At 36.4% G+C, this 24,732-nt stretch overlaps 1 protein-coding gene across 1 annotated transcript in view; it reads right to left on the reverse strand.

The window, feature by feature from the left end:
- The window catches only part of PTPRK (protein tyrosine phosphatase, receptor type K), a 472,216-nt gene that overhangs the window by 95,335 nt on the left and 352,149 nt on the right, over window positions 1–24,732 (reverse strand). The window contains exon 8 of the mRNA XM_015557792.1: window positions 5,631–5,933. Coding sequence (XP_015413278.1) covers window positions 5,631–5,933 — 303 coding nt within the window. The remainder of the gene's footprint in view (window positions 1–5,630; window positions 5,934–24,732) is intronic.

Raw genomic sequence — 24,732 nt, forward strand, 5'->3', positions numbered from 1 at the left:
GGGACCCTGTCAGTTTACCTATCACCCCTTCTTCCTCCTTCAGAAGAGAATCCCAATTCTGCTCAACTATCCACGGATCTCTCATATAACCCATGTGATTCAGGAAGCTTACCCATTTCTAACTCAGAGCATAGATTCTGATTAGTCAAAGCAAACCAATGGATAGCATTTTCCTGGTGACTCTAAATGATCATAAAGTGTGCATATAATCTAAACTAGCTCAACCAGAATAAACGAAAGCATTCATATTTCATATTTAAGGAACACATCCTTCCCTGAGGAAGACATTTCTCCCTTCTCCCCACCCATATCTCTATCTTCTTCTCTCTCTCCCTTTCTCCTAATGCATGAAATTAAAGACACTGCTTTCCACAATTTCTATTGGCAGCTATCTTGTGACCAGAAGAACTAGTCCAAAGCTGAAACAAGGTATGGATTGCCTACCACAGCTATGGAGACTACCTGGCTTCTTTGATATTTCTGAGCCACTGAGTCGCTCAACTCTAAAGCCTACCCTGTTTAGGGATTATATAAGATAATAAATGTTCTATTTTTTAAAAAAGAAAAACCCATCAATTGTCAATCTGACTTTTCTAGCTATACTTATTAAATTTATATAATTTAAAAAAGACACATTGATTATATATTTTTTAAAACTGCTAAGATGAACAGGTTCAAAGATCATTATTTCAGTCTTTTAAATGAAATTCACTATCTTAAAGCTAAGATCCAAACTGTTTGAAAACATCACACTAGTTTAGAATTCAACAATCCACATCACTAGTTTTGAAGTGTTCCCCGGTATGTCAAGATTTGAGGAACCCTCATTCCAGTCCTATTTGTAAATGTCATATAACTAACAATACCCATGCAGCAAGGAATGATGTGTCAGCTTCTATTAACAAAATGTAAGACACAAGATACTTTTGTTATTGTACATAGTTTTCTATATATTTTATTTAAACTCACATATTCACTTTCTTGTTCTGCTAAGGTTTAAAACTATATCCTCTCCATCCTACTTTGCTTAAAATGTGTTTTTATTTGAAAATACTGACCTAATATTGGGCAAGTTTGGTTTTTTATTAATATTTTTCCTTAATATGTTATTTCAGTGAATTTCACACATGACATTATGTAGAAATGCAGTTTCACAGTATAAAGCAATTTTGTGGGGATTTGATATAAATTAAAAATCACTGGATCAAAGGAAATGCATTACATGGTGGCTAGCAGCATCAAGAAATTTTGAATGATAATGTCAAAAGAGTAAGATTTATTCCAATCTACAAGGAGATGATGAATGATGTTGTGACCTCTGGGACAGCTAACATAATTGGGCACATTAATAATAAATTCTTAAAGAAAGAAACCCACAGTAAACAAAAAAGATACCACCACTAAACTTCAGATGATCTGTCCATGTGTCTGTTAGCTGAGGGCTCAGAGGGAAGTTAATCAAAGGCATCCCATTGTCTTCCCTCTCCCACCAACCAAGTCAACAGTATTGGCACAGACTATGTAACTGATCAAGGCCCCTATTTGCAATTCCTGTAGTCTCTGAGGCATTAGTTTGTTTTCCCAGGAGACTACCTGTTGTTTCCATTCTACTCAAATGATACAGTTACAATTGTAATTAAGAAAAAAGTATGTCTTCACCTTTCCATACCTCATATATAGAAGGTGGTTGTTGGGGAAGGAGGAGACAAAACTCCATTAATGAGTAAATTTTTATATGATGGTAGGTATATAATTAGTATCTGTGTTAACCAAACACAATTTGGCCCATAAATAGTGTAAAACGGCGTGGATGTATTTAAAATTGTTCACAAATAGGGACAGTTTTAAATGTGCACAACTCTGCATTGAGAGGGGATAGAATTAGAGAATAGTCTCCCTAGAATTAGAATGCCTGCAATTCTCTGTTCTTCTTACACATGTTCTACTTTGTCAATTGGATTTAGTTCAAGTACATAAGGTCATATTTGTAAGGGGGAAAAGTCTGTGGAAAATTTATGGCTAAGAGAGTGCCCACTATGATCTCGCAGCAGGGCATGCACAGGGGACAGAAGAAAGAATTGTGCTTAGGTGAACTACAAACCACATACATAAACAGAAGGGGCAACAGGGTACAGGAACAAATTATATTCAGTAACTTTCTACAACTGAAGGAAAGCAATGTCTTTCCATACGCATACATCTCTATGTCCTTATCATTTGTATAAATGCATCATAAAGTCACTGAGACCATCATCGTGGCAGTCTTCACATTGCAGTGCTGTCATTTCACATTTCCACATCAACAACTTCTAATGGAGAGAGAATGCTGACTTTAGTCCCTTCGTGATTTACTTGAGAGCTGTTTCAGCTAATTTTTTTTTGCTCATAAGAAACCCCTTTAAAATATAACTCTCAAAATGGAAAAGAGAAAAAATAATGAATGTGGTGGATCCAGATTATATTAAATAAGCTTTTATAACCTTTAAAATATAATAAATGTACAGTTAAAAATAGCTTTGAATTAGCAAAAAACTGTCCCCGAACCAGGTTTTTCTGCTGACCTAACTTCTTAATATTGATTTTTAACAATGGTGGAATAAAAAAATGAAAAGAAAATCTCATACAAAAAAACTTCTACCCATGCATTAAAAAAATGTATGCAATAAATTAAATATGAATTCTACCTTAGGGTTCTGGTGGGAAATCATTCTAGCTTTGCTGTCATGATTTATGGACATCTCCAGAATGCTTTTCATAAAGTTATGTTCTTTTATTAGATGGTTGATAATTTATTCTTTTTCTATGTGCATAGGGCAGCAATAATTTAGTAAGACTGACTTAATTAGATCATCATAATCCATCGATCTTTACAACAATAGATTACAATTTAGATACTCTGTCCCCGCCCTCTGGAACACTGAGACACATCAAGCAGTGTATGTAGAAACTGGAGCTCACCTGGATAGTTTGAAAACTGAATTCTTGCAACTATGTCACAGAAAGTTTGTACTTCAATCATTTAGTCTTAACACGTAGAGCAAACGGGGAAAAAACAACCTCACAGTATAATGAATTAGTTCCTGACCATACTTTGAAATATTAATATGCAATTCAGTTTCATTAAAACCAATTAAAAATGCTTCAAATCGGAGGTTAAAATAAACTTAGAATAGGCCCTGGCCAGGTAGCTCAGTTGGTTAGGGAATCGTCCAGATACTCCAAGGTTGCAGGTTCAATTCTGAGTCAGGGCACATATGAGAATTGATCAGTGAATGCATAAATAATAAGAGGAACAACAAGTTGCTCTCTCTCTCTTTTTCTCTCTTTCTCTATCAATAAAAAATAAAGTAAAATTAGCATAGAAAATACTATTGAAATTAGAATAAATAATGTCATTTTACTTTTATAAAATGTTTCTGCATAAAAAAAATAATACACGGTCATGAATATGATCAATTCAGGACATAATTTAAAATACTCTTGCCCAGCTAGAGTAGCTCAATGGATGAGAATTGACCTATGAAGTAGGAGGTCATGGTTCAATTCCAGGTCAGGCACATGCCAGGGTTGTGGGCTTGATCCCCAGTGTGGGGTGTGCAAGATCAATGATGCTCTTTCATCATTGATGTTTCTATCTCTCTCCCTCTTTCCTTTCCTCTCTGAAATCAATAAAAATATATTAAAAAAATACTCTCAACAGTAAATATAAAATAAATAAATTCACAATAATTCACTTCCTGATTATTAATCTAGTCAGGTGTATAGACCAAAATACTTTTAAAACTTTAATACACTATGAAAAAGATCATATAAGCCTGACTGTATTCTTTGGTTTGTGGGAAAGAAAGGCATGCTAAAAAACCATACCAAAGGTTACCATCAAAATGATTATACTATTAGACAGTGAATGGCTAAGGGAGCACAGAACTCATGTAATTTGGTCTAAAATCACCAATTAAAAAATCATGTGGGCTTTTTATTTTATTTTAAGTGCAGGCAATAAAACATGAGTGCATTCTTGTCACTAAAAACCTGGGTTACAGAATGTCTAGTGTAATATAGACTTTTTAATATTTATCCCACCTTATAAAATGAGATAAATATTTTGTTAAGGCTTTTGAATCTATGTTTAGATTTCTCATTTCCCACCTATGAAACTACTATGCCAGTCATTTTTTCTTGCATTAGCATGTGTTGAGGTGTGTTTTCTGTATGTGTATGTATGTAAGGCATTGGTAATATGTGTTTCTGTATTATAGCAGGGTTTGTTATTATTAACTAGTGCCCTAGTGCACGGATTCATGCACATTGAAAGGAAATTAATTAGAAGGTGGCCATGGGATGGGACTGGGCAAGACAGGCCAGATACGCCCTGTAGCCAACCTCCCGTGGTCCCTTCCTGGCTGGCCGCACCTGGGGCAGCACTGCAGTACAAAAAGCATCTGTGGAGTGAACGGGGTCTCTCCAGCTAGTGGGGTCTTTCGGTCTGGCCTGCAGGGATCCAGCCGAAACCAGCTCTCCAACATCCCCTGAGGAGTCCCAGAATGCAAGAGGGTGGTTCTTGGGTGCCAGAATTGGGTTCCCTCCTCTCTTGGGTGTGTCACCCAAGAACCGCCGCTGCCAAGTCACTGCAGCTCGGCAGCTCCTGCGTTGAGTGTCTGCCCTGTGGTGGTCTGTGTGCATCATACCAATCGGCTGGTCACTGAGTCTTTTATATATATAGATGCTTCAATTAGGTGCAAATTCAATTGAAATAGCTAATGTAATCATGTTTAATTCAAATATGGCAAAAGTTCATTTACCATTAAGTCTTAGGTTTTTTCTCTCTGATGTTTTAGGAATATAAGTATAACCCCATGCATAATTTTAGGACAATATTGTTTCCTTTAAAATCTGAACTAAATAGGTTAAAGAGCTTTTACTTCCCTTTATTACAACAAAAACAACAGAATAAACCAGGGGCATTTAGCCTTTTCAGAGTGATAGGGAAAATTTCTAGAAACTATGGTCTCTCTCTCTCTCTCTCTCTCCATATATATATGTGGTAGGCATCAAAATCTAAGCCTACAGTTCAGAATTTTGAGGGAACTTGGGAAGACTAGGGTATGAATTACATCCTGTTTCCTGAAACCCAAATAAAAAAGTAGCCCTATTTACAAGCTATTCAAGGAGAATTTTAGCAAGAAATGGAACCTCAGAGATCATTTAATTTAAACTTTTCTCATAGAGATGAGAAATGGAGAACTAGAAGGGTGAAAGAATTTGCTAAAGTGACAGAGCCAGAATGAAAAACCCATGATTCTTGATTACCAGTTCAGCTTTGCCTCAATTCGCTATATAGCACTCCCCCCTCCACACACACACACACACACACACACACACATACTTTTATACACTGGATGAAAACAGAAAACAGTAGAGGCATATTTCACTTAGTATTTGATGCTACTCTGAAGAATATTAAGCTTTTGTTTAAAAGTAAACTCTTGCCCCAAAATTAACCTTAATAAGAGTATTTAGCAGATTTCATAATCCAATTCAATTATGGGGACTCTAGGAAATATTACAAGCATTTACATCGTTTCTGTTATAAAACCCCCCTTTCAAGAAATAATAAAATATGAGCATACCATCTTCGTCAGTTTGAATAATCGTCTCTTCACTCTCCTTCCTGCCTTCTGGGTTGGTGAGGATCATCTTGAGGCTGACGTTCGTATAAGGTGGCAGATGGTTCACAACATGCTGAGGGGCTTTGGGGTCCATGTCCAAGCAGTCTGCCTTGCTCTCGTTGTGACCACGGAAGTAGTGGTAGCAGATAGTGACATTAAAAGTGTGGCAACGGGTAATGTTGTAACCCAAGGATTCCCAGTCCACGGCAATGCGCCTGGCCTGGATCTCAGCGATCTTTAAAGTCTTGGGGGTTCGCATAGGTTCTGAAGAATCAATCAGAGACAAAGACAGCTGTTAGCTTTTTACAAGAATACTCTTGAAAACATGAAACACTAATCATGACATGTGTCAACCAGGAAAATTTGGAACTCAACTTTTATTCTCATTTTATTTACTCATGATTCTATCCTTGAAGATTTTGGTTAAGGGCGATATTTACCAATGGAAAAAGTGAAATGTAAAACGTCAACAATCCATAGTACTCAGGAACATGGTACAAAATAGAACATGGTACAAAATAAAAACCTGCAAATGTAGCCACGATGCCTTTATAGTTGCTGCTGTTGTTACTGCTCAATTCCTGTCTTTTATTTTGTCATTATTGAGCAAGTGGATTAGCTAATATATCATAATGGATAAGAATCAACATGTTCTGCTCTATGATTTGTCATATCACCAAGCTACGCTGTATACTAATTAGTCTAATTGTAACACTAACCTACCACTTACAAAAAAGACGCAGATATTAATTAACATTTATTACTTCAGTAACGATGTTGTTCATCAAAGCAGAAAAGTATCTGAGAAAAACTGCAAGAACACATGTGGATATTCACACTGTCATCTATCCTTTTTGATCTCTACCCTTTTCTAGGAAACACTCAGGTGTGACCATCCATTCACTGTCACCCAGACCAAACTGAGAGGTGAATATTCATTCAGTTGGAAAATGCTGGTGGAACTAAACACTCCGAAGACTGGAGTCCATCCATCACTGCTTCCCAAGTGTATTCTTACCTCATGCAAGACTAACTTTAATCGTCTAACTTAATCAAAACAATGACTCTATGAAAATCATGGCCATGGCAAAGTCTACACAATAAACAAACTAATACACAGCACACTTTAATGCACGGATTTGAAAAGATGATTAAAGTCAAGGCCAAGGTCAAGGCCGTTGGGGCCCCCCTTAACTCATTATAGTCACTGCTCTAGCTAACTGAAAATCAGTAGGGAAAATAGATGACAAATAAGTAAAAAAAAAAAAAAAAAAAAAAAACAAAAAAAAAGCGCCCAACTTGGTGTTTTTATAAATTTTGATTATTGAGATTAAATTCTCAGTTATGTGAGCCTTAGCTGGCTTGGCTCAGTGGATAGAGCGTCAGCCTGTGGACTGACGGTCCCAGGTTCGATTCCGGCCAAGGGCACATGCCTGGGTTGCAGGCTCGTTCCCCTAGGGGGTGTGCAGGAGGCAGCCAATCAATGATTCTCTCTCATCATTGATGTTTCTATCTCTCTCTCTCCTTCTCCCTTCCTCTCTGAAATCAATAAAGAAATATATTTAAAACAAAAATAAATAAATAAATAAAATAAAATCTCAGTTATGTGAAAATTATCAGCATGGTACACAGATGGCAAGTCCAAATTGAAATTCCAGTTCAATGTATTTAATGTATGATTTGAAATACACTGTAGTAGCTATTTAATTAAAAACTTCAAATCTACAAAATACATACATTTACACAAGCAAATTAACCACTGGTAGAATCTAAATGCTTAGGTTTTAAATGCTGTCAGTCATCTGACAGTATCAATTCTCCTTATTTTATCACTTTCATTGCATGTTTTACCTTAAGCACCGAAGTAGGCTCGAATAAAGATGTGACTCTTTAATCACTTTAATAGTGTCTTTATATGTCTAGCTCTGTGATAGCATTTATCTTACCAGGCACAAGAGACTCTCGGTCCAGCACAGTTAGACTGAAAATGATCTGTAGTACCACCTACCAGCTGACCGGGCAATTATAGCTAAGTTCATGCTAAGATTCCCAGATAAATTGTGATTTTGCTGCCTGCTAGGCAACAATACAATTTAGTGGCGATGTTTACATCAGACCATACTTTGTTCTAAAAGTATCTAGAATGAGAAAGTGAGATTTTCCCCAGAAAAATACCTGGAGTATACGAATAAAGATCTCCCGTACAACAATGAGAGAAAACACCAATAAATATTTACTCCTCTATTTAGTTTTTTTTTTAAACAAGTATTAATGTACTTGTTTGCATACACTCATTTTGATTTTGATATTTCCCCCCTTCATTAATATTCTCTTTTTCTAAGTAATCATGTTTGCCTATCTTATGTAGAACATAATGAGTTCCAAGCAATATCCTTCTACTTATATATATTCTATGAGAATTTAAGCAATTCAAGAAGGAGAAGTAACCTCCACCTGTCAAATAAAGGAGACATTTGATTTAAGTCTCAATGGATAAGGCAACATCTATAGACACATTTTGATGTTTTTTAAATAGATTTTTATTGATTTCAGAAAGAAAGGGAGAGATAGAAACATCAATGGTGAGAGATAATCATTGATTGGCTGCCTCCTACATGCTCCACATTGTGGACTGAGTTCACAACCTGGGCATGTGCCTTGACCACTGAATTGAACCGTGACCTCCTGGTTTATAGGTTGCCGCTTAACCACTGAGCCATGGCAGCCGGGCTCATCATTGAAATTTCTATCTCCTTCTCCCTCTCCCTTCTTCTACGAAATCAATAAAATATTGATTTTATTTATGCATAAATATAAATTTAAAAAGCCCAGTTTTAGAAAACTGGAAATATAAGGAAAATCTCCTTCTTTTCCATTCTACCCTTTAAATGATGAATCTTAACTCCTCTTGTTAAGTGCCCAGTGGACAGATCTGCACCAAAATTTTTATTCATTCATTCATTTCTGATAAATCCTAGAAAACATCTAATTTTTTAAAAAGCATATGCAATGAGAAATGTGAGTATTAGCCAATTTTAGCTTCCCTGCCAAACGTTGATCAGCCAGGCTTACTAACTTTTCCCATTCCATTTTTCTTTTGTTTTTCACCTATTTCCTAGTTGCTACGGTGAAAAAGGCTACATGAAATCAAGGTGAAATTTTTAAAAATGGCAAAAAATTTATATATCAAATCTATGATCAGAATTATATAATTAGCAGGTAAGTAAAAAAGGAACATATAATTACCTATACTTAAATTTTAAATAGATGGAGCCATGGGGCCATGCCTGTAATAATTTATGTTAAATATTTAACTCAATTCAAGAGGATAAAATAAAGACTCAACTCTGAAGGTTAAGAAAAATAAAAGCAACACGAACTGACAAAACCTATTGACTCTGAGTTACCTCTCAACAAAAAGATGATTTAATAAGTGGTTCTAGATAGCAGATAAAAAGCCATTCAAGTTTTTCGTACTTGCTAAACAACACGTGACATGACAGGTCAATATCCATGTCCTTTTGTAATGATAATTTCTAGTCAGTCTGAAAGAACTGTGAAAACAAAAGCTTTAGCAGCTACAAGAGAATGGAGGGCAGGGATCATATTTCCCTAGAATCAGTTTTTAATGATAAAAGTTATTTTCCTGCTGTCAGTCAGAGAAAAATAGAAGATGTCCCAAAGCTCATCCAAGAAAAAAGAGAAAGATCTTGTCAAGGATGTACACAAACTAAGAACACTGAAGCATGACAGGAGCTTCGTGCTCCCAGCTGCTTTCTCATCAGAAATCCTAGAAGCTGACCGCAGAGCACAATTTCCATCCCATTTATCAAAACAAATACAAGGGAAGTGGATTCTATTTTCCTTCTATTCCTGACTGCCAGAGAAAATATTTGTTGATGTGAAACAAAATATAATTGAGATAATCTTTTTGAACAAAGGTGAATTTTTTAAAAAGTAAGAAGGAAAGCATTGGCATCCCTTGAGGGATGAAAAAAAATCTTAAGGTCTTTGGAAAATATTCTTTTACTTTTCCCCACTGATGCTTTGTGTTTTTTATCATTTTTTCCACGGTGAGAATTGAGACTAATCAACATTTTACCCTGTACCTCTTTTCAATCTCATAAAATTATTAGTCTTGCCAAAAAGATTTCATCTCTGCTCCCATGGGTCAAATTGAGTTAATGATAAGTTGGTGAGATGAGTTGATTAATACTTAACATGAGGGAGCCTGAGGTCCAGGAATAATCGCAAGCCAACTGTCAGCTCTTTGGGCTGAAATGACATGCTTAGACGTAGGGGCTATAAAGTGACACGGTGTGCATGGCTCACTCAGCTCTCCTGCAGCCACAGTAATATTTATCCAGCTCCACCAGAACAATACTAAGCACATAATCAAATTCAATCAAAACATGTCATCTTCACTGCTCTCAAGAGTCTTACTGAAGTTCATCAGATAATTCTAATAAACTTAACATTACCATCCTCTCTACAATAATGCCAAGGAAATGAATTGATTTTTAAAACACAATAATACCAAAGTGACATGAAAACAAGATGAAGAGAATTCTTTTTACCAAAATTTAAATTGAATGTCTTATCATAAAACCTAATTCTCAAAATATAGGGGTTAAAAATTTGAGGAACCTTTAATGTTTTTTACTTAATTAATAAGAAACATGTAATTATCATCAATGAACCCACTTTGACTCATCTTTGATATTGCATCTCTCACTTATGTTTTATAATTTAATGAAAACACAAAAAGTAAAATATGCTCTATAAATAATTGCTAATACTTGTATAAAACATAATATAGGAAAAAGGACACTTTCTTAATTTATGAAAATAAATAAGAATAATCTACTTTTCCTCTATAAGTAAACATTTTTATTAAAATATTAAACAGCACTAATAGGATGCAAAAAGGTAGAGAGATTTGTACATAATGCTAAAAAATGTAGTATGGAAAGTAGCACTTCCATATATAAAAAAGTGACCTTGGAGGTCTGTATATAGCAATAAAAACCTTGAGAGGGGATTTTCAATGTTTTCTTTATCCCCCAAAATAAGATAAGTTACCTAATTCTTTGGTTGTCCTAAAAATGAGGTAAATAATTTATATACCAAGCAAAGTCACTGACCCATAGTATAATTCTGGAAATGGTTATTTTCTGAATGATAAAGCAAATAATTTTAATGTTTTAACCTCAAGAGCTAATGAAAGACATCTAAAGAACCAAATTCTGCGTGGTAGTTACAATGATGGCTCTAATTTTTCACCTCTCCTTCTATTCACAGTTTGTCATGTGACTACAATTCCTCACACCAAGGAAGTGGGGTCTATTTCCTCATTCACTGATTTTGGCCTTGCCTTGTGACTCACTTGGGTCAACAGAATGGGGCAAAAGTGATGGTGTGCTAGTTCTCAGGGTGTAATGTATTTCAAAGTCCTGTGTACTCCTACTTGCTCTTACACCACCACCGTCCATTCTAGAGTATGACATACATGTGGGGCAAGTAGTTGTTCCAGTTGTAACAACAAAGGCCATTCTAGATCAGCCAATAGAGTCTATGAGCAGATCTGTGAGCCAACCAAGATCAGATGGTCTTATCCAACCATTCCAGAATGTAATATACACATGCTTGTTTTATGGCACCATTGAATTTGTGGCTAATTATTGCTTAGCATTTTGATAGTCTCTATCCTCAACCTCTTCATCTCTAAACTACCTTACTATTTGTGTGAAGATTATATAACTGATCTTTCCACAGAACAATATTTTACACATTTTATTTCTCTATTATTAGGTTGTGATGAGCCACTACATGCTTATCTATACATATAAAAGGCTAAGTGACTGACTGTACACCCATCCGACCATCCGACCGGCTGACCATCCGGTACATATGAGGGCACTGGCAATTAAAAAATAAACATTGACTCACGCATGTGTGATACATACATATAAAGCTCTCGCTGGTGCCAATCACATGCGTGTGTTTCAATCTGTCATTGTAGATCATGAATTTGGTTGTTTTGTTGACATTCTGAAGCTGACAGAAAGCGTCGTCGTCGACAGAATATGTCTGAGGACCAACTATTGGCACAACTACCTTTGAAGCCAAAAGAAGCTGGTGTCGTTAACAGAATGTATCTTTAGACCAACAACCGGCACAACATACCATTTGAGTGATGATTCCATTAATTCAGTGGATGATGCCGAGAAGGAAAATTTTCCCATTGGATTTCTTAATAGTGTTACTCCTTTGGGAATGCCATGTCGTAAATTAAAATTGAAAGTAGGTGCAATCATCATGCTACTGAGAAATCTTAATAGTAAATGGGGTCTTTGTAATGGTACTAGATGTATTATCAAAAGATTGTGACCAACCATAATCGAAGCAGAAGTATTAACAGGATCTGCGGAAGGAGAGGTTGTTCTGATTCCAAGAATTGATTTGTTCCCATTTGACACTAGCCTCCCATTTAAATTAATTCTAAGACAGTTTCCTGTGATGCTAGCATTTACAATTACTATTAATAAATCACAAGGACAACCTCTAGACAGACTAGGAATATTCCTACCTGAACCTGTCTTCGGACATGGTCAGTTATATGTTGCTTTCTCTCGAGTTCAAAGAGTGTGTGACGTTAAAGTTGTAAATACTTCATCATAAGGGAAATTAGTCAAGCACTCTGAAAATGTTTTTACTCTTAATGTGGTATACAGGGAGATATTAGAATAAGCTTAATCAATTTATCAGCCATTGTTTTTATCAATGTTGTTTTTATACCATGTTTTTGTTGTTTTTATATCATTTCTTTGTTGTTTTTATATCATGTTATTGTTTATTTATTAATCAATTTTATATTATTTTCATATACATTTTACTAATTTTCTTTCATCTCTGGCACTTCTATTATATAGGAAGGGTGAATAACAATATTAAAATATTTCTTCTAATTAATTTCCTTTCAATGTGCAGGAATCTGTGCACTGGGCCACTAGTTTAGTATAATTTGTTTGACATATGCTGATATGTGATAGTATAATAATATATGCTTTAATAAATGATTTTGGTTTTGTCTTATTTCCTATATGCTCTCTGAGTGCGGGTTCAGTTCTTCAGTATACTCCCATGATACTAACTGTTGAATGTTGAACTAATAACTCTGAGTGATAAGACATGTGAGTATTTTATTCAAAGCTATAATTGAAATAGCAGTTTTTCCGTATCTACTCCATCACTGTAAAATAGTTAAAACATAATTTAATTATTTATATTAATATGACTTTGTAGGCACATATCATAGTGAATCTGCAATATAATCTGAATTTCTTTACTTTTGAGGTGATTGGTCTGACAAAGAAGATGCATATTCATTTACAGGGATAGTCAAAAATAGGCTTATAGTTGTTCATATGAAAAAAGACATGCAGGTTATGATCATCACAATAGTTTTTTAAAGTAAAAAATGTCACAATGCACCTGCAAATTGCCAACCTCTGTTTATTATCCAAATCCCTATAACACTGTTTAGTAACTTTTTCTCAACTGCATACTCCCTTGTAAAAATCTCACAGCTGTCCTTAAATGAATCAGTCAGTTTAACCTAGGGAAATTGTTATAAAGTATTTTTAGTTACTAAAATGTTCAGTGAGGCTATTTTATGACATGAATTTCTACCCTCTACCCCCAACAAAAATACCACAATTACATTATACTGACATCCCAAGTCTGTATGGCTTATTTTGCTCTTTACAAAGGTTATGATTTTAAAACATCAACTAGGTCCTTCTTTCATTCCTTCCTTCTGGAAACTTGAGTAGAATAATTTGCTTTGATCACATTTGTTAAGAAAAAAGAAAAATTTCTAAATAATAATAGAAAAAAGCAATAACATATAAGCTTCACAGGTGATAATGGCTATTGACATACTTTGACACATATTTGTTTTCAGAAAATGCAAGTGTCTGATAACATGCTTGCTTCAGGGGAATGGAGATAAGGACTGCCAGGTTGATGATTTTTAGTCTATTTCCTTTTCCAAAGCCACCAGTTTTACTCTATGTTTTCATGCATGATTAACAGCTTGCAGATCCTTCACTTGTAATCAATAGTTGTGAAGTTTTATATTAGGTTTAGAGATTAGACAGCCTTGATTATAAATTTTATCGATTTGTACAGCTTAGCTACAGAAATCCCTGTACATTTTTCAGAGATTAAATTAAAAGGAGATATATGGCCTATACACACTAGAAATGCCATTGTGATTACAAGGTGTGACCTCTTTATACTCATTCCTTTAGATGAATAAAACCTATCTAACACACTGAAACATGAATCAGCATGTCAACAGGCATCCAGCTGAGATAGTAAACACAGTGAAAATGTGACAAAAAGAATTACAAAACCACAAGGAAACCTGTCTAAGACTATAATTAATACGGGAGACTTGAAAGGATTAATTGCTTCATCTCGTTTGTAAGTTAGGAAATTGACAGAGATAAGAATAATGAACTCCTTGACTTCTTCCAGGAAAATCTGAGCCTATATTAAACTGAAGATTCATGATCTCTTTTAAGATAAAGGAATGAGGCCTTTTTTTAATTATTAGAAAAATATGACCATTTTAAAGTCAGTGACTATGAAATTCATAATTGAATCTATTTATGAGTGTTTCCACCTTAAAAAGTTTTCAAGCACTGCTGTATATTTTATGTCCACTCTTTTAAGGTCTGAGGATGTCCAGAGTAAAATTAATAAACATGTCAACCAACGTAACGGGGCTAATATATTTTAAGCTTAGAATCTTAATTTTCTTTTTGTGTGTGTATGTGTTCTATTACAGCTTTCTGAATATTATTTCAACTTTGTTCTTTTGCGAAATGTATTTCATTTTCCTAATTGAGTATGTCCAAGATCTGCATATATACAAACACATAAGGCAGAAATACATGAAAAGTGATTCATCTTGACACAGACTCTGAAGAGTTCATTTCATTAGCTGTAAAAAGGTATTCAACAATTAGGTTTAGCATGGACTGCCTTGAGCCAGTCTAAAGTGTTAGACAATGTTCTAGTGCATTTTTTTGTATGTTTGTTTTTTGTGGGGTTTTTGTTGTTGTTGTTGTTAATCCTCACCGGAGGATATTTTCCCACTGACTTTTAAAGAGAGTGGAAGAGAGAGGGCAAGACAGAGAGAAACATTGATGTGAGAGAAACACATCAATTGGTTGCCTCCTGCACAAGACCTGGTCAGACGCAGGGCCGGGGAGGAGTCTGTAGGAATCAAACCTGGGACCTATTGGTCCACAGGCCGATGCTCTATCCACTGAGCCAACCAGGTTAGGACTCTAGTGCATTTTATATTGGCCTTCAAGGAAAATGAAATCCCCTTAAATTATTACATAAATAAAAATGTAACATATATATCATTAAGTACCTTATGAAAGATATTTGATTAAGATAGTTCTATTAAAGTCTACTAATATTTTCAAGGGATTTCACTGGAAAGCATAACATGATAATGCATAGGAATTTTGACCTAAAAGACAGCTTTCCTTTCTTTTCACAAGTAAATACTAGTAAGGCTACATTTTATGGTGTTGTGTAAAAGTTTCTAATTTTTACATATTCATAGAAAAGGAGTAAATGAAGGAGAAAGCGTGTAAAAGTATAAAAGCACTAAGGAATCTATATATATAAATGCCTGAGCGACCAGAACAACCAGTTGCTATGATGTGCACTGACCACCACGGGGCAGATGCTCAATGCAGGAGCTGCCCTCTGGTGGTCAGTGCGCTCCCACAGTCAACCTCCCCTGGCTAGCCAACCTCCCATGGTCCCACCCCCGAGCCAGCAGGTCCCGATCGCCTGTTTGGGGCCAGGCCCTGGGCTGGGATGGGGAACTGGGGGTGAGTGGCGGTGGATGCAGGCCCTTTCCCAGGGGAGCTGAGGGTCAGCTCCCTCCTTGGGGCCGGTGATCAACCTCCTGTGGTCCCTCCCCCCAGCCGACAGGCCTCTGTGGTGATGTGGCGGCAAGGGAAGAAGGCCGGGGGAAGGCGGGGAACCAATGGCAGGCAGTGTCCATTCCTTCTGCGTCTGGCCTGGTGACCATCGCCTCCTCTCCTGACCCTGCCGTGCCTTTGGGCCCCGGGTTGGGACAGGGAACCGGGGATGGGTGGCAGTGGATGCAACCCCTTTCCCAGGGGGACTGAGGGCCAACTTTCAATGGGGCCGGCAGCCAACCTCCCGCAGTTCCCCTGCCCCCACCCGCTCCTTTCCTTCTCTTGGTCAGCAGGCTCCGATCAGCCTGGCACCAATCAGCCTGACCTGATCAGCCCTGATCACCGGCCAGGCCTAAGAACCCCACCCGTGCCTGAATTTCGTGCACCGGGCTTCTAGTTACTTTATGTTTGTTCTGCACATAAGCTACTTTAGTAATCACATTCTTCCTATATCCAGATCTGTATGACCAGTTCCAACCCCTCTCTTATATTCTGGTTCTGAATTTCAAGCTGCCTGTATAATTCCACCTGGATGCTTAATACAGTATGTTCCAAACAGATTATCATCTTCCTTTCATGAGCACCTCATTCTAAGTTTCCTGCTTCTATTCAAGTCTTTAGTCCCCAGACTGAAACCTTGACAGTATGTAACACTGACTCCTCTGAACATCACATAGCCCCATCCTATCTAATAAAAGAGTAATATGCAAATTAACCATCACTCCATCACTCTCTCACAAAGATGGCGGCAGCCACAGAGCTGGAGCGAGCAGGAAGCTTGGGTTGCCCCTGGTGATAGAGGAAGCCAAGCTTCCCACCTGCCCTGGCCGGCCCTGAGCTCCGCTCAAGGATACAAAGTTTCAATTATAGAAGATAAATAAATCCCAGATACCTGCTTCCAGCTGGCGTGGCCTCCGTTCAAGGAGGTGCTGGGAGCCTGGGCTGTGCTCAAGCCTACAAAGTTTCAATTATAGAAGATAAATAAATAAATCCCAGATACCTGCTAAAAAAAGAAAAAAAAGGACAGGCTGGGAGCTTGGGTGTCCGGGGGGCTTGACCAGCCTGCAAACAGCCCTCAGCCCCTCACCCAGGCTGGCCAGGCACCTCAGTAGGAGCCCCCCACCCTGAAGGGGGTGTGGCCAGTCTGCAAACAGCCCTCAGCCCCTCACCCAGGTTGGCCAGGCACCCTAGCAGTACTCCCACCCTGATCCGGGACACCCTTCAGGGCAAACCAGCAGGCACCCACCCATGCACCTGGCCTGTATTCTATATAATAAAAAGGTAACATGCAAATTGACCCTAACAGCAGAGCGACTGGCTCCCCTCTGGCAAATGAACATTCCCCGAGGGCTCCCAGGCTGCCAGAGGGATGTCTGAATGCCAGCTTAGGCCTGTTCCCCCAGGGAGTGGGCGGGCCTAAACCAGCAGGTGGACATCCCCTGAGGGGTCCCAGACTGCGAGAGGGCACAGGCCGGGCTGAGGGATCTTCCCCCAAAGTGCACAAAGTTTTGTCCACCGAGCCTCTAGTCATTGAATAAGATCTATAGTATTTCTCTGTCCCTCTCTGTAATCCAGGACCTGATTTTTTCCCACCTGAACTATTGGAAGTTCTGCTACTAACAGTACTTTCCAGTGCTTTCTTCACCTAGACTTTACAAAATGCAGTTCTACTTACATAACTTGTTCATTCAACCATTGTTGAAGATTTCCTAGTCTAATCAAATATGCTCAAAATCACTTAAACTAGAACCAAAGATAAATTTTACTTCTCTTTTTATTTCCTGTCCTATAATAAAACTAGAGGCCCAGTGCATGAATTCATACACAGGTGGGGTCACTCGGTCTGGCCGGCAATCGGGACCGATCAGGGCTGGCTGGCTGTCTGGTGGGAGGTTGGCTGGCCGGTGGAAGGGACTGTGGAAGGTTGGCTGTGGGAGCTCACTGACCACCAAGGGGCAGCTCCTGCATTGATTGTCTGCCTCCCTAGTGGTCAGTGCACGTCATAGCGACCGGTCGACCAGTTTATATATTCGGTCACTTAGGCTTTTATATATAATAAAATGCTTGGTAAATAATCACTGTTCAATAAATATTTCAGTTGACAAACGAATAAATGAATGAGTATATGAATTAATAAATCTTTGTACCTTCTGCAGTCTGGCAGTTCCTGGCACATGATGAATGAGCTACAACTTTGTTGACTGAAGGTTATTTTTAATAGAAAAGCCACCATTAAAATTGTCTGAATTTAGTCATAAAATAAAATCTAAACTACTGACCATATCTACAGTCTAGAAATAGCCTTAACATATAACATGTTTAATGCTTACGAAGCAAAGTAAAAATTTCCATGAGTACAATAAAAACACTCAAATTATTGCTAGAAATTAACAAAGAGGAAGGGAAAAGGTTATTGTAGAACTTTGAAAAACTGATGTGGAAAATCTTTGATAGAGGAAGTATTTAATGTTAGAAATTTGAAGAATATTTTCTTAAAATTTATTCATTGTGGATATTGGGTTAGATTAATGACATTCAGTTTAAACTGTCTTTCTTTGTTTTATTTTTTGATCTTTCAAGTATTTTTCTTATTGTAAAACTAGGAAGCAAGTTTCTCCAAGGCAAAAAACGTATTTCCTAGTTCACTTACTTCTTACTCAGTGCTAAGCATAGAGTAAAAATGTGGTGAATATATTAACTTTAATCAATTTTACCCTTAAGGAGTTATGATATTAAAAGGCTTTGACTATAAAATATAAAACTAACCCTAATAAAGATAGGAAAAAAAATTTCTTGAAATGGTTGCTATTTTCAAAGTATAAGAAGAATATACTTGGGGTATTTTAGATTACTTTTATATTCCAGCTTAAAAATTAGATATTCTGTATAAATTGGTGAATTTATGAATAACTGATTTTGTTTTAGGTTTCACTGTAGAACAGATGGTGTCATTAAACACACATTAAACATCTTTTTCATTCACACGGGATCTAAAGAATTAGTTCTTTAATTAGAGCCTGCATCAATACTGTTTACCAAGAGTTTAGTGTCAATCATACTCTCCGATTCCTGAGGTCAAGTGCCTCAGGAATTTATTTATTTATTTATTGTCACCTAGAACACGTTTCACAAGAATATTCCCTAGCCTCTATGTGTATCTATATGCAATATACATCTTAAGTTACTGAATGTAGTCCGAATAGAAGGGCAAAAACCTCCATTGGTGAAAAGCATATGTACCTGAAGTAGTTTAATGGGCTTTGGAATGGGACTTCTGGTTCCTTAAGTGCAAGATACTAACATTCATATGTGTCATTCCCAAATCCATGAAATTGGGGTGGGGGTGGGGGGAGAAGTTACATCTACCTCAAAGAATTGTAATAAGGATAAAATAAGATACTGTATGAAAAGTGATTAAAAAGAATATCTGCTTTATCTAATGACTAAAATGTGGCAGTTAACTATTCCAATTATATATATATTAGTGGTCTAATAACATTATCACTTATAAGAACAACATCCTGGAAACGTATGGGGAGATATCCCCCTGAAAAACAAAACAGAACAAAAAATCCTCCATTCCACGTGTAACTACTTACTTATTTTCTACACCCCATATAGAAATTAAAAGCATTTTTAAATAAGTTTTAAAATGTCAAGTTACATAATTTTTTGGGAAAAATGCATGATTTCTGGATTACTCTGCTCATTTTCTGGTCCATGAAGATTATTTTTATAAGTTATTAGGGAAAATGCCTAACTTCAAATAAAAACAAGACTAAAAATCTAATGAGAGATAGAAAAATTTACAAAAAGAATAGAATATGCTGCTGAGCATAAAGCTTTTCTGCTAAAGTGAATCCCTTGAGTCTACCCACTCATTTTCATACATGAATGCAAACTCTTTTTCTCTACAAGTAAACTTTTCAATATGTCATTAATCACAGGCAGTGAAATTTTCAAGAATTCTTGTTTTGAATATAAAGCTATAGGGAGAGTTGTTTGAAAGGTTTTGTCGTTTATTTATGTTCTAATATGAATGATTGCTTAAGGGCACTTCTAAAAATCAAAGGTCATGATCAAACTGTAACTATTTATAATACTTTAATATACAGTATTCTAATACATTCTTGGAATATTTTCATATGTCTTTTGCAAATGTAAAAAACAATTTGGCAAGTCTGATGACCTGAGCACCTAACAAGAGGTATTTTACTATGAATGCTTCATAATTCAGATTAAATATCCAAGTAGTTCATTTTTGGATTTATTTAAAATTATAATGATTTGTCTTGAATATAGGACAGTATACCCAAATATCTACTAATAAATCCTCATAAGCAAATCAAATTGAAAAACTCAAATAACTATATTTCAACAATTAAGATTACTTATGTATTTAATTGCCATGTAGAACTTTTGTTTGTCTTTTTAAAAAATTTATAGCATAAGTGGAGGATCTTTAAAAAAGCATTAAAATGAAGTATGACAGTTCCACTGTATTCCCTTTTCGGTTTCTTGATTTATATGCTTTGGTGACTGCATTTTTGTAAGCATTTTCTAAAGTAAAATATAATTCATTTTCCTGTTTTTATCAAGGATTGAAGTACATTAGAAATATATAGTTTAAAGACATTTTGAGACATTTTTCTTACAACATTCAGTTTGATTATTGTAACCATTTAGTGAATCCTTCCCAAACCCCCCCACCCCCCCAAAAAGAAACCTCAATCATACTTTCCTGACTTCTTAAACACTGTATATTTAAATACTAACTAAAACAACTATTCAAGCTCATATATTCTCTAATCTGAATATTTGTTAGACTCTTAGAATGTTTTCTCTTGTCTAAGGAGATGGTGCATTTGTAAAGACAAGAATTATGCCATATTTTCTTTGCATCCATTATGGAGCCAAGCATGTCACATAGTAGATTCTTAAAATTAACCTATTGAATGAAAGAATAATTCTAGTAATTTTCAGTAACTAAAATTATTCAATCTGTTTTATTTGAAGACAACCATCTCACATTTCTAAATGTGAGTCCCTTGAGTGAGCAGAAGCACTAGCCCAGGGGTGGGGAATGACAGGCCTATAGGCCATATAAGGTCCAGGAACTCATTTGGTCGGGCCCTGCCAAGGCATTAGGCATTTAATTAATATTAATTAAATGTTTGACCAAATATAGCAGGCTAATACTTAACTTGATCATTTTGTATGGCCTGTGAATGACGTTATAAATATCCAAATGGCCCTAGGCAGAAAAAAGGTTCCCCTACCCCAGCTCTATGGCAACAATTAAAAACATATCCATGATTCAGAATTGGTTTGTCAAAGCCTAAAAACAGTGACAAACAAACCAGGTCCTTAACATAAAGAGCGAAGAAGATTTAAGTGCCAAAACATAATGTGAATCTCTTTGTGCTAGGACCAAAAAAAATAAATAATTTTTTTTTTTTAAATGAAACAATACTTGAGTACTTGAAACTTGGATTTTCTTGTATTGGTGAACCATTCATCTCTAGATCTCATTGTACTATCTGTAATAAAATATTGTCAAATAGTAGCTTAGATCTATTGACACATTCTCATCATTTTCAAAACAAGCTCAGTAACTTCAGTAAACCAAACAAGTTTTCACAGAATGAGAGCAAAATGTTTTCTATAATGAAACGGACAAATTTTAGTCACCAAAGATGAGAAGGGACCAAATGCCAGCTTCAAGTTGATTCTCCTGGAGGCAGTCAAGTAAATTTACACTCTTCCTGAGAGGCTTGTCATGCCACCGAGAACATTAATAATAAGCATTATACTCTCCAAAAGCAGTAAAAGCTATTGGTAAAACGTCTACAACAATGAACACTGTTAGACAGTGCATGATGTCAACCTGGAGGAGCTATATGGAGGAGATGAACAATGCCCGCCTCTTGGAAGTAATTCCATTTAACAGCTGAACAAGTCACTGGTGCGCACAGACATGCTCTTGATAGATGCGTGGAAAAAACTTGAGGGAATAATGCTCTGTAAATGCTGGAACCAGTAATTCCTGAAAACCAGGACTATGTAAAGATGTGGGAACAAGACTGTGGAGTCAACAACGGTGGGACACAACTATGTATGCAGAGGAGAGAGCTGGCACTTGGAAAAGAGAATTAAATAAAACTCAAATGTCAATGTTGCTATCTTATTCAGGGAGAACAGCAGTTAAGGATAATGCTACCTATCTTGTTTCAGGATTGAAGGAAATAATGAAACTGCCAACATAATCGCCTTGTATTTCCCATGAATGAAGTGAAGAAAGGGGCGATGAATATAAGATGACCTGGCCACACTCAAGTGTGCTAACTACTAAGTGGAAAGAAACACATATGGATTTCCAAAATCCAAAATAAAGGATGTGATTAACACATTTCTTCCTGACACTGACCATGCTATTAAAGATCATTTCAGTGATTTCAAGTGGCATGCCTAAATAACTCAATTTCAGGAATATATTCAGTTTATTAAGTTGTCTAAAATCTGTCATGTGGCGCTTAAAATATATCGCCATATTTAACTCTGAGGATCAGAGAGATTCCCTAAAATTCCTGAATAATAATACAAATGACATAGTCACTGCAAATTTAATTAATCCAACACATAATGGTTTTCTATATTTTTAGAGAAAGAGATTTCTGTTCTAGTATAGATATATTTAAAAACATATCCAATGCTGTATCAAAACATACAACTATTTCTAGTGTTTGATTCAATAAAAGAGCCTATGAAAATCAATTTGTCCTAAGGTAAACTCTTAACTCCTTAACTTCTAAGTAGAATATGCTTGTCAACTTAGACTCTGACAGTTTGCTAAAAGTATACTTTCCAATAATGTATCTATTCATCATTTCTGCTTCCATATTAGACCCTAACATTCAGAACTGATAGGCACCAACCATTTTTTAGAGATTGAGTTAGTACAAATGCAGACTGGATCTAAAACAATGAAAATTGAATTAATGACCTTTTATGATATGATACAAATATCACTTTTAATTTTAAATAGTTTTCCTATTACTTAAAAATGCACCTATAACTGTGTTTTCCAAGTTGCATTAAATTCCCTTATGTCACCTGTAGATACCAGAGTTGTAAATAATACTGACCGATTGGATAAAGTTCAAATTCCTTAACAAAGAATATAAAACCCTCATTGACCCAGGTTCTGCCTACCCTTCGCTGCCTGCTCACTTGCCTCCCTCTTCACGTTTCTGGAACATCAAACTATCTGTAGTTCTCCACATCCATATGCATTTTCCTTTCTTCTATAAAGTTGTTTTTGCTCTTTCCTCTGAAATATTTATTTCCCTCTCTGTAACCGCTTGCTCATTTAACTATTTCATCTGGCTAAGTCCTGCTAGCCATCCGTTAATATCACCTAGCTAAGATGTTCTCCGGGAATCCTACCCTGATCCCACTTCTTCACCTCAAAAACATGTCTTTATAATGATTTTTTAAAAATATGTTTTTATTGATTTTTAGAGAGAGAGAGAAAGGGAGAGGGATAGAGAGATAGAAACATCATAGATCAGCTGCCTCCTGCACGCCCCCTTCTGGGTATCAAGCTTGCAATCCAGGCATGTTCCCTGATCGGGATTCAAAATGTGGCCTCCTGGTTTATAGGTAGATGCTCAACCACTGAGCCACATGGGCCAGGCTATTATGATTGTTGATACTAATATCATGAAACTTATACTTTTAAAATCTTAGTTTATATGCTTATTTCTACTACTGGAATGTGAACATCTCTTAATTCTTTCCCATTTTTTAAAAAATATATATTTTATTGATTTTTTTACAGAGAGGAAGGAAGAGGGATAGAGAGTTAGAAACATCGATGACAGAGAAACATCGATCAGCTGCCTCCTGCACACTCCCTACTGGGGATGTGCCCGCAACTAAGGTACATGCCCTTGACTGGAATCGAACCTCGGACCCTTCAGTCTGCAGGCCGATGCTCTATCCACCTAGCCAAACTGGTTACAGCAATTCTTTTCCATTTTTATATTGTCAGAACCTAGCACATTATGTAATACATAGTAAGTGTATCCATAAATGACTTATGCTTGAATGAATGCTCAATTTAACATGAGAAGATGGAGGGCATGGCGTTGGTCAAGATTGTATAGCTTCAATAAATTCATTCTTCAAATTATTACTCTCACGATCCATGCTTGACGTTAATCTTGAACCAAACATGAGAGGTAGTCATAGATTTGCTTATGCCTTTTAGACACTGACTTTAACTTAATAGTCAAGCTTTAATTTGTATTTTATGTAATGACACCAAATCCTTGCTTTCTCCACTTAGTCTTATTCACACTGAAGAAAATTTTAATGAAAAGAATGGGATAAAACATGCAAAAATAACTGCGTTCAAGACTATTATATATTGATACAGTTTGTTCAACTGTACTCTCTAGGATGAAAACACATTGAAAAAACAAAGTATTGAAAAATTAGTGCTTTTTAAGTTACTGAGAAATTGGCATCTAATTTTATGACATGGAGAAGATACTTTGGTAAACTACAATACATTTTTTAAAATATATTTTATTGATTTTTTACAGAGAGTAAGGGAGAGGGATAGAGAGCTAGAAACATTGATGTGAGAGAAACATCGATCAGCTGCCTGCACAGCCCCCACTGGGGAGGTGCCCGCGACTAAGGTACACGCCCTTGACCGGAACCGAACCTGGGACCCTTCAGTCTGCAGGCCGATGCTCTATCCAGTGAGCCAAACCAGTCAGGGCTACAATACATTTTTATTGGCTGAGCAAAGGAAAAAGATTTGTCTATGAAAACTGTGCTACCCTAGAAGCATGAGACAGAGTCAATGTAAGAATCAGTTTACCCCAGTTTTGAAAGCTCTGGGAGAGTTCTCGACAGGTTAGCTGGGCTGGCAATGCCCTGTCCTTGGCAAGATCACTTTCAAAACATGGCAGATGAACGCTTCTGTGTACGGAAAACATCCTCGAGGGCAAGAGGAGTCATAATCTTCCTGAATA

The sequence above is a fragment of the Myotis davidii genome, unplaced genomic scaffold (assembly GCF_000327345.1).
Source record: "Myotis davidii unplaced genomic scaffold, ASM32734v1 scaffold147, whole genome shotgun sequence".
NCBI lineage: Eukaryota > Metazoa > Chordata > Mammalia > Chiroptera > Vespertilionidae > Myotis > Myotis davidii.